General features: G+C 43.5%; 1 protein-coding gene across 4 annotated transcripts in view; it reads right to left on the bottom strand.

Moving 5' to 3' along the window:
• Positions 1 to 15,951, bottom strand: part of zbtb46 (zinc finger and BTB domain containing 46) — a 94,242-nt gene that overhangs the window by 71,851 nt on the left and 6,440 nt on the right. For 3 of the 4 annotated variants that reach the window (XM_038803336.1, XM_038803334.1, XM_038803337.1), the window contains exon 2: positions 11,227 to 11,341. The exons of the other annotated variant lie outside the window; for it this stretch is intronic. In XM_038803336.1, the coding sequence (XP_038659264.1) occupies positions 11,227 to 11,285 (59 nt within the window). In that variant the 5' untranslated portion in view covers positions 11,286 to 11,341. The remainder of the gene's footprint in view (positions 1 to 11,226; positions 11,342 to 15,951) is intronic. 4 annotated transcript variants of the gene reach the window in all.

Consider the following 15,951-nt stretch of genomic DNA (forward strand, 5'->3'; position numbering starts at 1 on the left):
TCAGAAATTTTTTTTTTTTTTTAAATAGATTTAGAGTACCCAATTCATTTTTTCCAATTAAGGGGCAATTTAGCGTGTTCAATTCACCTACCTTGCACATCTTTGGGTTGCGAGGGCCAAACCCACGAAAACACGGAGAGAATGTGCAAACTCCACACGGACAGTGACCTAGAGCCAGTATCGAACCTGGGACCTCAGCGCCGTGAGACTGTAGTGCTACCACTGCGCCACCGTGCTGCCCTTGAAATTTCTTTTCAGTTAGTTCCTTTTCTTGAATTGCAAGACAGATGTAGCCAGTTTTCCTACATTTTGACTTCATTTTTTAAATAATTAATCTGGACTAACTGTGCAGATTAGCAGATTAAACAGATTTGCATAAACTCCTTCCCATATTTTGTATACGTCGACTTCTCCCTCAGCAGAGAATTGCTCCTCTCCATTCCATTCTCCATCAAGAATTCCCACTGCAGGATGTTCCTGCTGATCTGGATTTTTTTCTTCCAGCCATCCAATCTGTTTTTCTACAATGCATTGGACATCTGATTCAATATCCACAATACTGGAGTTAGCTTCCCCAACAGTTGCACCAGCTATCCAATTGAGTAACTACTCTCCAAATGTGCCACAATGGTGCATAAACAATACTATCCATTGTTGTCAACAGCACAAACTTTTGTCACAAGAGATGTGTGTTACTTCACTGATGCTGGACAGAGATTTTCGACAGGAAAATATTGAAGTCACTATGCATAAAGTATTAAACCAAAAAAATAATTAAGTCATGCTCGGTATAATAAATAACGCTCAATATAAACAATTGAGAACAGGATGCATCAGAAATGTGCATATTAAACTGGAGACCGCTAAATATTTCAAACAGTTTTGTTACCTCATTAAAAAGATCATTGTGCTTTTAGTAACAAAACCGCAAGTTTAGCTGCCAGCTGATACATTAGTGGCAACTTATGGTCGAGGGTAAGTTGCTGTTTTGCTCAGTTAACGCAGAGCTTGAAATCTTCCAGCAACGTGCGGCAACTCAGAAGGCATCTTTTTCCTTGCCCCATATGGCTGGATAATTTAACAACATTAAACTTGCCTTTATTTTAGCAGCACAATTTACGCCATTTTCTTGCGAAAGAATCACTGGGAAGTTTTTTTTCGACCTGGTTTAACTGTGTCATTCGGTTTGGCAGGTCAGCTGCATAGGCAAGCTGTGGGAGTGAGATAGCTCAGGTTTGGGATGGGTCAGGGGATTTGGTAGTGGCCCCGCAGCAGATTTACAAGGTGTTTATTTTTAATTTGTTCATGGGACGTGGGAGTCGCAGGCTGTGCCATCATTTACTGCCCATCCCTAATTACCCTCGAGGGGCAGTTAAGAGTCAACCACATTGCTGTGGGTCTGGAGTCACATATAGGCCAGACCAGGTAAGGATGTCAGATTTCCTTCCTTAAAGGACATTAGTAAACAAGAAGGGCCTTTACGGCAATCGACAATGGTTTAATTATGGTCATCATTAGACATTTAATTACAGATTTTTTTTTAATTGAATTCAAATTTCACCATCTGCAGTGGCAGGCTTTGAACCTGGGACCCCAGAGCATTACTCTGGGTCTCTGGATTACTAGCCCATTGACAACACCATCTCCCCAGTGGGGTTTGTACAAGTCGGAAACACCATACGATGAGTGGGAGATTAGGGAGTTTCTTTGGTGGGGGTGGGAGGGGGGGCGCACTCGAGTGCCCGAGGTTGGATGAAATGGAGAAGGCAGGAGTGGAGGATGTGAAGGCAGCAATCAGAAAGATGCAGGTGGGGGAGGCGCTGGGCTGGATGTGTTCCCGGTGGAATTGTACAGGATATTTAACGCCAAACCGGGGCTGTTGCTGGTGGATATGTTTGAGGATGCGATGGTCAGCAGGTCTTGCCGAAAATGATGGGACAGGCCGCCATTTCCATTTTGTTGCTGCTAAAGGATAAGGTCCCCGTGGAGCGTGGGTCATATAGGCCCATATCTCTGCTGAGTGTGCAAACCAAGGTATTGGCAAAGGTGCTGCCGTTAAGGTTGGAGGTGTGCCTTCCCCGGGTGATTGGGGAGGGTCAGGTGGGATTCGTTAAGGGGAGGCAGTGGTCGTCAAATGTGAGGCGGCTGCTGAATGTGGTGCTTTTTCCGGCAGAGGGAAGGGAGTTGGACGTGATGGTGGCATTAGATGCAGAAGACATCTGATGCTGATGTTTGTGGCATGGGTGCAGTTGCACTGGGGAATGAGGAAGGGGTGCCCCATATCTCCCTTCTATTTGCTTTGGCGTTAGAGCCCATGGCAATTGTGCAGAGGAGCTCAGGAGTTGTGGAAGGGAATAGTGAGAGGGTAGGTGGAACATCGGGTGTCCTGGCACGTGTCAGTTTGTTGTAATACATTTCAGAGATAGTCTCTTCGGCGGGGGACATATTAGGTTTGCTACAAAGATTTGGGTTGTTTTCAGGATATACGCTGAATTTGGGGAAAAGTGAGTATTTTGTGGTTTCCTCTTCTGGGACGGAGCTTGGAGAGGGGTTGCCATTCCGTGCGGCTCTGTCTCACTTCACATGTCTGGGGGTGCAGGTAGCCTGGGACTAGGCAGGTCTTCGGAAGTGGAATTTCTCTAGTTTGGTGGGGAGGGTAAAGGCTGATTTGTCGAGGTGGGTAGCACGGTAGCTTCACAGTTCCAGGGTCCCAGGTCCAATTCCCAGCTTCAGTCACTGTCTGTGCAGAGTCTGCACGTTCTCCCAGTGTCTGCGTGGGTTTCCTCCGGGTGCTCCGGTTTCCTGCCACAGTCTAAAAATGTGGTTAGGTCGATTGACCATGCCAAACTGACCTTGTCCAAAAAGGTTGGGTGGGGTTACTGGGTTATGGGGATAGGGTGGAGGTGTGGGCTTGGGTGGAGTGCTCTTTCCAAGGGCTGATGCAGACTCGATGGGCCGAATGGCCGCCTTCTGCACTGCAAAGTCTGTGATTCTTCTGTCATTGGCGGTGAAGATTAACATTCTACCGCGATCTTGCCGGTCTTTGTGCGTGAAGTTTTTCAGCAGGTGGACCAGCTGATCTCTTCAATTGCATGGGCGGGAAAGGTGGTCAGGATAAGGAGGATGGTGCTGCAGAGGGACAGGGGTGTTAGGCCTCCCAAATCTGTACACTTTTGGGGGGGGGGGGGGGCGAATGCAGAGACGGTTCAGGGGTGGATTAGGGAGGCGAAGGCTTTGTGGGTAAGGATGGAGGAGGGCTCATGCAGCGGGCCAGGTTGCAGACGCCGGCGTCGCTCCCTTTGGCGCCAGGGAAATATTCAGTGAGTCCGGTGGTGGCGGCCACGCAATAGATAATAATAATCGCTTATTGTCACAAGTACGCTTCAATTAAGTTACTGTGAAAAGCCCCTAGTCACCACATTCCGGCGCCTGTTCGGGTAGGCCGGTGCGGGACTTGAACCCGCGCTGCTGGCCTTGTTCTGCATTACAAGCCAGCTGTTTAGCCCACTGTGCCAAACCAGCCACTAAGGAGGCAGTTTCGGGATTTGTTTCTGGGAAGGTGGTTTGCAAGCTTGGAGATAATGTCTTCATCCAATATAATAAAATTAACATATAATTTATTAATTCCATAAAAAATGCTCCTCCCCTTGATTTAACTCTCGCTGTGACTGACCTGCAAGTATTCAATGTTGCCGCTGGACATCTTACATGGAATAGAAATTGTTCCATTTCCTGGCCTTTTGGCGAGGATAAAAATAATTTCATTTAACTCTAACTTACAAATGTTTTGTAACGTTTGGTTTAATTTCAGATGTGGAGCAATAAAAATCATGAATCCTAATTGTTAACTTGCAGAACTGGGTGTTAAACAATACATTTTTGATTGGTTCATACCTCACTGATTGCAGTCAATCTGGCAATGAAATTCATTATGCACAAAGGAAAACGTGCATCATTGAGGCAGATCTTCATACAACCATCTTCACTTGGTTTTAATAACTTATGCCCGTTCAACACTTGGTTATGCAAGCACATTACATTTATTTGCACTAAAAAAACATTTACTGTGTGAATTTCCTGGGGCCATGATTTTTGATCACACTATTGAGTCAACTTGGAAAATTGCCAGTGAAAATATGTAGAATATGTAAACAGTTAACAGTAGCGATGTAACTGGTAGGGTTGTGGGCAGCATTTCTAATACTCACTTCCCGATAATACAACAGTGACTACACAAAATACTTCAATGGCTCCAAGGTACTTTTGGATGTCCTGAGGCCCCAAGAAGCACCATATAAATGCACATCTCTTTCTCTTGTACAGAAGAAACGTGATCAACTGCTAGGAACAGTTTACTATTCTCGTTTTACAGAAAAAAAAACTTGCCAATCCTGACCTCAAGGCATCCCGAAGTTCTTTACAGCCAACTTAAATTTGCTCCACTGCTGAAGTGGAGAAATGAAAAAAATGCCAAAAATGGTCAGAACTTGTGCGCCTTTTAAAATTTCAACACAGTAATGAGAAGCAGGGTGATGGCAGGTTCCCAGTGCTCCATGCCACAGGAATGCACCAAAATTTATCTCCTGCCATTGTCTCCCTTGGTTTTCTTTCTTTTCATTCCAACTGTATCGCAATTAATGCCTAGATTTTCCAACCCCTACCCCTGGTGTTATCAGTCCAAATGGTTATCATGCAACAATTTTCTGATGTCCAGTCACCCCAATTTCATATACTGCACAGTTCAACTGCACACAATGTTCAAGTTGTGAAATGTGAGGCAAATTGGTTGTAATTTAAAGAATGTCAGCTGGTCATACATATTCAAACCACATACTGACGGTACCAGTGGCCATCACTTGACATCGAGCTGCGTCACCTGGTTAGATGAAAAGTCTGCTGATACAGCTCAGTGTTAATGGGAAACTGGTAGTGTAAACTGCAAAGCAGCACATATGGCAGAGGCCAAGCACAGAAAGCAGTTGAAACAGTCTAAAATGCACAATTCTTCGAAACAAATTAAAATCCCAAATCTAAAACAACTGCTGGAGAATTTATATGACCTGTGTACAAGATTGTTTTGGCTTGTCACAGATATTGGTCTTGAGGAGCTGAAAAGTTGGCCGGACTATGTAAAACCGAACCTAACTTTCGAATGCATCATTATTAAGCTTTTTGGCCAAGACAAATGGAATTGCATTCTTGAATTTGAGCAGTATGTTTTCTTGAAACTATATCAATGGTTTTCCACAAACCAAATCTGTTGAACTGTTTGCATGTCAATCTTCAAAGGGCTGCTAAGTGCCAACATGCAGATCTGGCAGCAAGCCCATCATCACCTTCACAATTCACCACGTAAACTCTCCCTTTCCCCTCCCCTTCAAAACAAGAAAAACATTTGTTAAAGAGAAAAGTATTCCTTGAATGGCTACTTGATCAATCAGCATTAAGAGATGTAGCCTTACTAGCCTCTAGTCTCTGTAGATTTTAACCTGACTGCCCAGAGGCCAGGTGGAAACCAGATCCTTGCACAGGAATTCCAAATGGACAAAATTTATTTTGATTCCAAATGTCACTGAACCACAATTTCGAGCTATTACTGCAAAGAGAAGGGTGTACAGATCAAATACTATCTCCGGCCAGCACATTTAAAGCACAAAAAAGAAATATCCAAAATATGAGATGAGTCAGATATCCACTAGATATACATGGCTTAAACTTGCGTATAGAGAGGGATTTTTAATAATACAATCGTAGAGGGGGGGAAAAAAACAGGTCCTTACAACCGTGAAGCTCAAGAAAGTGTTTTCTTTACATCCAATAAAAATCATGAATAAAACTAGGATCATGTACCTCCTGCAATCTTTGCAGCATTGATTCAAGAAAGGGTTCAGTCTCAATTCAGGCGACACACTAAGCTGGTCTACCACAGCTCAGCAGCATCAAGGATGACTGCAGCTGACCTGAATATGGCCAAATTAAGAGGAAGGAAAGAAAGCTCAGTGCTCCCACTCTTGGCAATTGTCCAGGAATCCCTGGCTACCAGTTGGAAAGTACAGGTGTGAGGATAGGGTAAGCTTGGCTCAAACGTATTTCAGGGTCAAATACTCAATGCCAAGTTTCACACCTTAAGCGCCACATTAGCAAGGTACCTCCCAAACTATTGTTGAAGTCAACAACATTGCTGACATCAACAATGTTAAGGTAAAGAAAGAAAGGCCTTCCATTATGTGTTTTACAGGTACTTTGCAGAAGGTAAAAATAAAAATAATTCAGAACAATCTGTACACCTTACTGGCGTGAACAAAATAAATGCAAACGAGTTACGTTTGGGGAGAGATTATTCTTTGCTAATAATGTAGATGTGCCAAATGGGCCCCGAGGCGATGGCTCCTCTGGGGAGTGAAGCCAGGGCCAAGTTGATTTCATTGTGGGTGGCTCAGCTGCACAAGGAGAGGAGCAAGAGTGGAAGAGCAATAGTGGCAGGAGACTCAAGAGTGAGGAGCGCAGACAGGCATTTCTGCAGCCATAACTCCCAGGAGCATGCCTTCAAAGCCGGGGGGTTCGGTTGGCCTTCTAACCTCTGTTTCTGTATGGTTCTGTTCCTGATACTGGCCGAGAGGGTTGGGGGTTGCCTGAGCCCACCGGACAGAAAAAGTCGGGCTCCGTACAAGCAGTGGTTATTGATTGCGTGGGCCTGGTCGAGCCGGGAGGCTGGAAGTAATGAAGCTCAAGTTCCAATTATTGAAATCCATTGAAGATCCTGAAGAATGCTCACAGTTTTAGATCCTGCTTTATCCTTGATGTCTACTTTCTTTGTGCACCAGTGAAGCGGTCTTTATCCTGATGACTTGCCTCGCTCCTCATTTGTGATCCTGGACTTCAATCCCCGATAATCATGTTGTCTGTTAATGTCTGCGCCCAGTAGTTCTTCTAGTCGCGCCCGTTGCGGTTGTCGCAGGTACATCCTTGTCACCTTCCGTAGAAAGTTTATACGCTGCAGGTATCTGAATTTGTTGCCCTTAGCTAGCTGGAATCTCGCCGTCAGTTGTGACCCTGCCGTTGGTGTATAGGTCCCTGACTGACAGTGCCCCCCCTTCCTGTCTCTACCTTTTAAAGGTGGCGTCAGTGAGTGCTGGTGTGAACCTATTGTTATTGCAGATGGGGGCTTTGTCAGACATTTCGGTCAGGCTGAATCGTTGCCGTAGCTGTTTCCAGGTCTGGAGGGTGGCTACCACCACTGGGCTGCTGGAGTGTTTTTTAAGATGGGGATGGGAGTGCCGACGTGGCGAGGGCCCAGAGCGAGGTCCCAATGCAGGAGGCCTCCTCCGCACACACTCACTCGGCATCTGACTCCTTTATCCATCCTATCACTCTTTCTGCTGTTGCTCCCCAGTGGTAGTACTGTAGGCTTGGGAGGGTTAGCCCCCCCCACATGATTAATTTGTCCAATTGATTGAAAAAGGCCATGGAGATATACATCAGAATGGATCTAAGTAGGAAGAGGTACCTGGGCAGCACGTTCATTTTGATCGTCTACACTCTCCCCGTAAGGAGTGTGTTCCATTTCTGCAGTCTTTTTTTATTTCCTCTGTCAGACTGGTCAGGTTCCATTTGTGAACCCCCACCCAATCGTAAGTAATTTGGATCCCCAGATAGCGGAATTTGTGTTGGGCTGGTTTAAGTGACAGTCCCACCAGTGCTGCCCCTCCTCCTTGGGGATTCACCAGGAAGATCTCACTTTTGCTCATGTTGAGTTTGTAGCCCAAGAAGGCACCAAAGTCTTCCAGGAGCACAATGATTCCTTCCTTGCTGCTTTGTGGGTCCAAGATGCAGAGGAGCAGGTCTTGCTAATCCTAATACCATAATGACTGTTGTTTTGGGCTGTACCTGTTGTACAGTGACATCTGGAGCTCTCTTTTTGCTTTTGCTTATTTTATGTGAATGGATGTAAATATCAAAACATTCCAAAACAAATGTTTTGAAAAGAAATGAGGAGTGTGAAAGCGGGACATGAAAAAACACTGGCAAGCAAAATAAAGTCAAATCCCAAGTTGTTATAAGGGTAATCAAGGAAGAGTCAAGTCCATTAGGATCAAAGTAGCAGCCTGTGAATGGAGCCAAAAGACGCTGGTGGGGTATGAAATCAGTATTTTGCAGGTGTTCACTATGGAGAAAGACAATGTTGGTATAGAAAGCAGGAAGGGGAGTGACATAATTCAACAGATTAGCTTTGTGGGAGAAGGTGTTAAAAGCAGCTAAATCCCCAGCAGCAACCGATAAAACATACTCTAAGGTGCTTTGGGAGGCAAGGATGGGAATTACACGGCTCCGATGCTAAATTTCAAATCCTCTTCGGCCACTGGAGAGGACAGGAAGACAGCTAATACCACTTGGATTATGGACAACACCACTGCCTCCTGATCTTTCTAAAGTTGCTTCCTATATACCCTATCTATATCCTTCGATGAGACCCCCCTCCCCCCAACCTCCTTTCATAGCTAAAGTGCTCCAGCCCAGGCAGCATCCTGGTGAAACACTTTTGTAACCTTTCTAGTGCAGTCACATCTTTCCTCAGGACTGTACACAGTACTCCAGCTGTGGGCTAACGCGCGTTTTATACAGCTCCATCATAACCTCCATCATAATCAAGAAAGGAAGTACGTAAAAAAACAGGAAATTACAGACCAGTGAGTCAGATGTTAGTGGTAGGAAAATTATTGAATAAAACTTTGAAGGACAGAATTAATCTCCAAGAATTAATCAAGGACAGTCAGCATAGCTCTGTCAGGGGAGATAATGTCTAACAATTTTGTTTTAATTTAAAGTATCCAATTCATTTTTTTCCAATTAAGGGACAATTTAGCTTAGCCAATCCACTTACCCTACACATCTTTGGGTTGTGCGGGTGAGACCCATGCAGACACTGGGAGAAAGTGCAAACTCCACACGGACAATGACCCGGGACCAGAGTCGAACCCGGGTCCTCGGTGGCGTGAGGCACCGGTGCTAACCACTGCGTCACCGTGCCGCCCCATGTCTAACAAATCTGATTGAATTTTGACGAGACGACTGTGAGTAATGAGGCCAGTGCGGATTTAGTCTACCTGGACTTCAGGGAGGCTTTTGGTAAGGTTCTGCATGGGAGACTGATGAACAAGCAAAGAGCCCATGAGATCCAGGGAAATTTAGAGTGGCCGAAGATGATGGATGAAGGTTGTTTTGTGACTGGAAGCCTGCGTCCAGTGGTGTTCTGCAGGGATTGGTGCTGAGTCCCTTGCTGTTTGCAGTGTGCATTAATTATATAAATGGAAATTTGGAGAGTATGATCATTAAGTTCAGAGGATATGAAAATTGGTGGTGTGGTAAATAGCGAGGTTTAGACTATGGGATGAGGTTTTCAGAAGGGCAAAACAGTGGCAAATGAAATTAAACCCTGAAAAGTGTGAGGTGATGCATTTTGGGAGAACCAACAAGGCAAGGAAATATACATTAAACGGTAGGACACTAGGAAGTACAGAGAGACCAGAGGGACCTTGGGGTCCTGTCCAAAAATCCCTGAAGGCAGCAGCACAGATAGATAAGAAGGCTAATGGGTTACTTGACTTTATTAGCCGAGGCATAGAATATAAGAGCAGGGAGGTTATGATGGAACTATATTAAAAACTTATTCGGCCACATTGGGAGTACTGGTCGCCACATCAGAGGTAAGATGTGACTGACTGCACTAGAAAGGATGCAAAGGGGTTTCACCAGGATGCTGCCTGGGCTGGAGCACTTTAATAATAATAATCTTTTATTGCCACAAGTATGAAGTTACTGTGAAAGGCCCCTAGTCGCCACATTCCAGCACCTGTTCGAGTAAGATGGTACGGGTATTGAACCAGCGCTGCTGGCCTTATTCTGCATCACAAACCAGCTGTCTAGCCCACTGAGCTAAACCAGCCCATTAGCTCTGAAGAGAGGTTCAGTAGGCTTGCATTGTTTTCCTGAGAGTCGAGAAGGCTGGGGGGGGGGGGGGGGGGGGGGGGGGGAGAGGAGAAGCGAGAGGGAGGAGGAGGAGGAGGATGATCTAGAGGATTTAGAGGAACTTGTCCTCTTAGTAGAGAGATGAATAACCATGGGGAGGCAGTGGTGTAGTGGTATTGTCGCTGGACTCGTAATCCAGAATCCCTGGGTAATGCTTTGGGGATCTGGGTTTGAATCCCCCCCACGGCAGATGGCAGAATTGGAATTCAATTTTTTTAAATCTGGAATTAAAAGTCTAATGATGACCATGAGACCATTGGCTATTGCCGTAAAAACCCATCTAGTTCACTAATGTCCTTTAGGGAAGGAAATCTGTCACCCTTACCTGGTGTGGCCGACTTGTGACTTTAGACTCACAGCAATGTGGTTGACTCTTAAATGCCCTGAGGTATGGCCAATAAATGCTGGCCGAGCCAACGATGCCCAAATCCCATAGACGAAGAAAAATAGATTAACGGGAACAAGTAGGAGATTTAGAGGGGATTTGAGGAAAGACTTTTACACCCAGAGGGGCGTGGGAATCTGGAACTCAGAACCTGAAAGGAGGTGGAGGCGTGAACCCTCACATTTTAGAAGCATTTAAATGAGCACTTGAAACACTGTGACATACAAGGCTACGGACCAAGTGCTGGAAAATGGGATTATAATAGATCGTGCTTGATGGCTGGCAGACATGATGGGTTACAGGGCCTCGTCATGTGCTGTAAAACGCTTGACTCACCGCCTTTGATAGCAGTTGCTTCCACCTAGAAAGCAACTGTGGACTAATCTAGAACAAGTGTGAGGTGATATCCATAAATGTAAGTTTCCTCATGGTGGTCTCATCTTAACTGCAAGCCGCTGTAATTCTTAATGAGCAGCAAAATATTCATTTGTAGCTCTCACTGCAAAGTAAACATCAGTGCACAGCTATCATGTTTACTCTGCCACACAACTGATTGTTTCTGACAAGAGATCACTGCAGAAGCTCTTTTTCACCTTTAAACATTGTGGTCATCTGGAAGGAGTTTTGTGCATTTGGAAATTAGCATTAGAGGCCTATTTGGTAGATTTGAATTAACAGAGGATAATGTTTAGATCACGTTTAAATATGATTAGATCTTTCCCGGTTTTATGCACTTTTCCTCCTTTGAAAAGGATTGTCACTTAGCTTAAATAATCATTGCAACTTTTGATGTAGTTTAACTTGTTTTTGCTTACTGTCTTTCTTTGTCTCGCTGTCCCTCCCCTTCATCAACGTAGTGCCAGTTCCTCCCCATTTTGTCCCAGGACTGTTCTCGATCTCCTAGTGCTTTTAAATGAAGAGGAATCCTACCTGCAACCAAACAGCTAATTAGCAAATATCTCATTACTGCACATGAGCACTATTAATGGAATGTCATTAGCAGCCAGGGACAAAGTAACAAAAAAGCTGAGTAAGCTACAGTTTCATTTAAAGACCAAATTTGGACATTGGTCCACATAATAAGAAACATTTTAACAATGAACATGAAATGCAACCACATTATTCCTTGCTCCGGCCTCATTTGATATATCTGCCACTAATTGTTTTAGTATCAATGTAAAGCATAAAAAAATGAAAATTAGACCATAAAAGTCGAACAGCAGCAAAGACAGATAATGAACAGGCCTACGGGAAAGTGTAACTTCTACCTAAAAATGAGTGACACTTCTTTATTGCCTCAAAGTAATCTTTTGGGAAGGCAACAATTTACCAATCTATGCAAATTATAATTAGTGCAAACAATATATAATCTTGGATATTTGTATATTAAACTTTACAACTGAAAATCAGCCTTCCGTGGTGACATTAATTGTGCTTCCAGCTGCAAATCTGTCAGCAGCACACCATTCAAATCCGCATCAAAAGTAAGTTTCATCCATTTGTAAGATCAGTAGTGAGTGTCTGAGTAAAAGAAAAGGAAAACGTCTCCGTTGACTGGAGTCATATCAACCAGCACGTGGGCAGCACGGTAGCATAGTGGTTAGCATAGTTGTTTCACAGCTCCAGAGTCCCAGGTTCAATTCCCGTCTTGCGTAACTGTCTGTGCGGAGTCTGCACGTTCTCCCCGTGTCTGCGTGGGTTTCCTCCGGGTGCTCCGGTTTCCTCCCACAATCTAAAGATGTGTGGGTTAGGTGGATTGGCCATGCTAAATTGCCCTTAATGTCCAAAAAAAAGGTTCAGTGGGGGTTGCAGGATAGGGTGGAGACGTGGGCTGGAGTAGGGTGCTCTTTGTAAGGGCCTATGCAGACACGATGGGCCGAATGGTCCTCTTCTGCACTGTTGATTCTATTATTGTAAGGGAAGATGGTTGTGGTTATTGCAGGCCAATTATCCTGTGCCCCTGGACATCACTGCAGGAGATCCTTGGGGAGGTATGCTGGGTCCAACCATCTTCAGCTGCTTCATTAATGAGCTTCCTTCCATCACAAGGTTCGAAGTAGTGAAGATTGCAGTGTTTCATCAACTCAACTCCTCCAATAATGAAGCAATCCATGCCTGCACACAGCAAGACCTTAATAGCATTCAGACTTGTCTGACAGATGGCAAGTAACATTTGCCCACAAGTGCCAGCCAATGACCATTTCCAACAAGATGGAAGCTAACCAACTCCCTTGACATTCAACGGCATTATCACTTAACATCTGGGGGTTACCATTGAGCTGCTCACACCTGGCGAGTCACCATTGACCAGAAACTTAACTGCACCAGCTGTATAAATTGCATTGTTAGGTCAGAGATTGCAAATTCTGCAGCAGGCATCTCACCCCCTGGCTCACCAAAGATACTGACGAGGCTCAAGTGAAAAGTATGATGAAATATACACTTGCCTAAATAAGTGCAACTCCAACAACTCTCCAACCTTGAAACCATACAGAATAAATAAAGCTCAATTGGCACTCTGTCCACAAATGTAAACATTCACCATTTCCACCAATGGTGGAAGATGGCTGCAGTGTACACATCTAAAGATGCACTACAACAACTTGCAAGACTCCTTCCTCACCATCTCTTGAATCTGTGACCGACATTAACTACCAAAAAGGACAATGGCAATAGCAGCAGGTTCATGAGAACACCGCCACTTGCAAGCTTCCCTCCAAGTCATTCACTATCTTGATTCACTATCTAGGAGCTGGTTTAGCACAGGGCTAAATAGCTGGCTTTTAAAGCAGACCGAGGCAGGCCAGCAGCACAGTTCAATTCCCGTACCAGCCTCCCCGAACAGAGCCGGAATGTCGCGACCAGCGCTTTTCACAGTAACTTCATTTGAAGCGTACTTGTGACGATAAGCGATTTTCATTTTTCATATGGATATATATTCAGCCATTCCTCCACTATTACCGGTTAAAATCCTTGAATACCCTTAAGAGCAGCACAATGGATGTAACTACATCATATGAATTGCAGTTTACAGAAAGAGAACTCACACCGCCTTCTTAAAGCCAATTAAGGATGGACAATAAATGCTAGCCTTGCCAATGACAGCCATATTCCTCAAATACAGTATTAAATTTTCTCCAAATTATTTCAGCATTCTTGCCTCCACGACCTTATTCATTAAGAACGGTATGAAAAGACTTCCTGATGTCAATTCTGAACAGGATCTTTGCCACCTTATTCTACTGTTAGAAGTTCAGCTTGGATTAGTGTTTCAGAACCATTTTCTACCCCTGACCACAATACTCGTGGGTGCGAACTCTCACTAGAGTTTTAACATCACTTCCTCATGACTTTCACTCCAATCTTTTGGCTCCATAGTGGAGAAAATCTCATGTAGAATACTCAGTATTGCACTGCAATGATTAGTCAAGATTAACCAAGTTATTCAAACAAATATATTTCAATTTCCTCCTAAACTAGATTAGAAGCAACTACTTTGCTCACACTTTCTTAAGTTATTGAAACCACAGTTATCAAAGAAGTCAGTATAAGTCATAAGACTTTGCAGAGTCAGATTTCATGGGTCCAATTCATGCAAACCAAGAAAACATTACAATTAAATGGCCCAAATATCATTCTCAGTTGGTATGGAATAAATACATTCCACAAAACATGACCATCCACCTTTTCATGGAATTCTTCCGAAATTTAATTTTGGAATTCAGGCATTTTTCTGCTCTGTGCATTTCAAAAATTGACTCATTGGTACTGTTATTCCGTGATTGAGTTGCATCCAATGGAAGGCAAATAGCTCATGGTTTTATCATTCATTTTTCTGATATGTACAGAGAAGGCTATCCTTTGATGCTCAAAATATGCTGAACTTTCATGAAGTGATTTTTTTCTGTATCATTCCACGGATAAAATGAAAAGATACTCAACACTTCCCATAATTTCAGTCATACAATTGGGAATATAGATTCCACCACTTATTGCAGGAGTGTTTCTGGGAATGCGATTTGCACTACTTGACAGAATTTACCAGAATTTTAATCCTGACATACCCAGTTACCATCGCAGTCACAAACTTATCAGTGTCATTTGATCCACCCACATTGAAGAGGCTGGAACTCAAGAAGGAGTGAGCAACTCATTACAAGGAGAAAATAAAATTTCTTCAGGGATTATACCAGTCATTATATGACATATAGAATCTCCATTTGTACAATTCTTTCCACATTGTGGCAAAGCTCATTAAGTTGAGGGGAACAGAAATTGGAAACAAGAAAACCAGTGGCCTTTTCCATTCCAAACAACTGGCAGTATAAACCATGCAGCAATATGAATTGTGCAAGATCACACTACAACACTCCAGAGAACGCCAAAGTAGAAGAAACGATAGGACGTGTAGGTGGATTTAATGAACGAGAACCTTTAATGAGGTGCACATTTGTAAGTAAGCCATTTTTAATCGAAAATAAATGGAGCACTTAGACGCTGTAACCAGCAACTTTGAAACTGACATTACTTCAAATGAACAATTTTTGGTCAATATAAATATGCCCATTTTAAACAGACGTTTTAGGTGTTAATTGAATTCTCATTGTTCCATTCCTCCCTTATCACATACCAAAACAAACAGTGGCACAATAAATCCTCCCTCATTACAACCCCATAATTCATTTCAACAAGCATTTATAGTTTTCAGCATGATAGAAGAATGTGTTTGAAATGTTAGTATAACCCAAGGGTTTACTGGTATGACAACATGCACATCTTTGCTATTGTCTCAATAAGTAGCTGAACTATCTTTCTTCTTTGCTTTTCAACACAAAAGCAGTAATTTATCTGCAGCACAGTTCGTTGGGCGTTAGTCATCCTGTTGTAACTTGCCAAAAAGCCGCCCTCTTGTTGCCCACTCAAATATCAAGAAATTATTTGGCCTGGAAGAAAGGTCAAGTTCAAACTTGGACTTGCTCAACACCTTTGACAGGAGTCACTGGACAGTGACCCCCCATGGTCTGCACTTTTCAACATTGCATTGGGTGGTGCATTTATAACTGAGCTATTGGGAGCGTTGTTACCTTTAACAATTTTTCACCATATTGGAACAGAGTTGAAAAATAAGGCACAGTATATCAATGCTCAATTTGTATACAAATCTGTGAAAGTAGAACACCATTAATAATTACAACTCAATCAAACTGCTTGTGTCTATTTTCTAGTTCTCATTGAAAACTGTTTCACCAACTTCCTGTTATAAAGCCATAAATTATTTTAGGGCATCTAAAGTTTAGTCGCAGAATAAGGCATCGGTCCAAAGGAAATGCAGCTAACCTTCTCCCGCCTCCACCCAACCCAGAATTTTATCTGTATTACTGTCAATACTCTGCAGAAAAAAAAACATGCAGAGCCACCCTCTTAGCTTCAACATTGACCACTTTTTATACCAAACACAAAAGCACAAAACAGGTTTTGAGTCCTTTGTGTACCCTGTCACAATTCCTTAAAATTAAGCTTTTCAGCTGCAAGTGGTCATT

Source organism: Scyliorhinus canicula, chromosome 7 (assembly GCF_902713615.1).
Source record: "Scyliorhinus canicula chromosome 7, sScyCan1.1, whole genome shotgun sequence".
Taxonomy (NCBI): domain Eukaryota; kingdom Metazoa; phylum Chordata; class Chondrichthyes; order Carcharhiniformes; family Scyliorhinidae; genus Scyliorhinus; species Scyliorhinus canicula.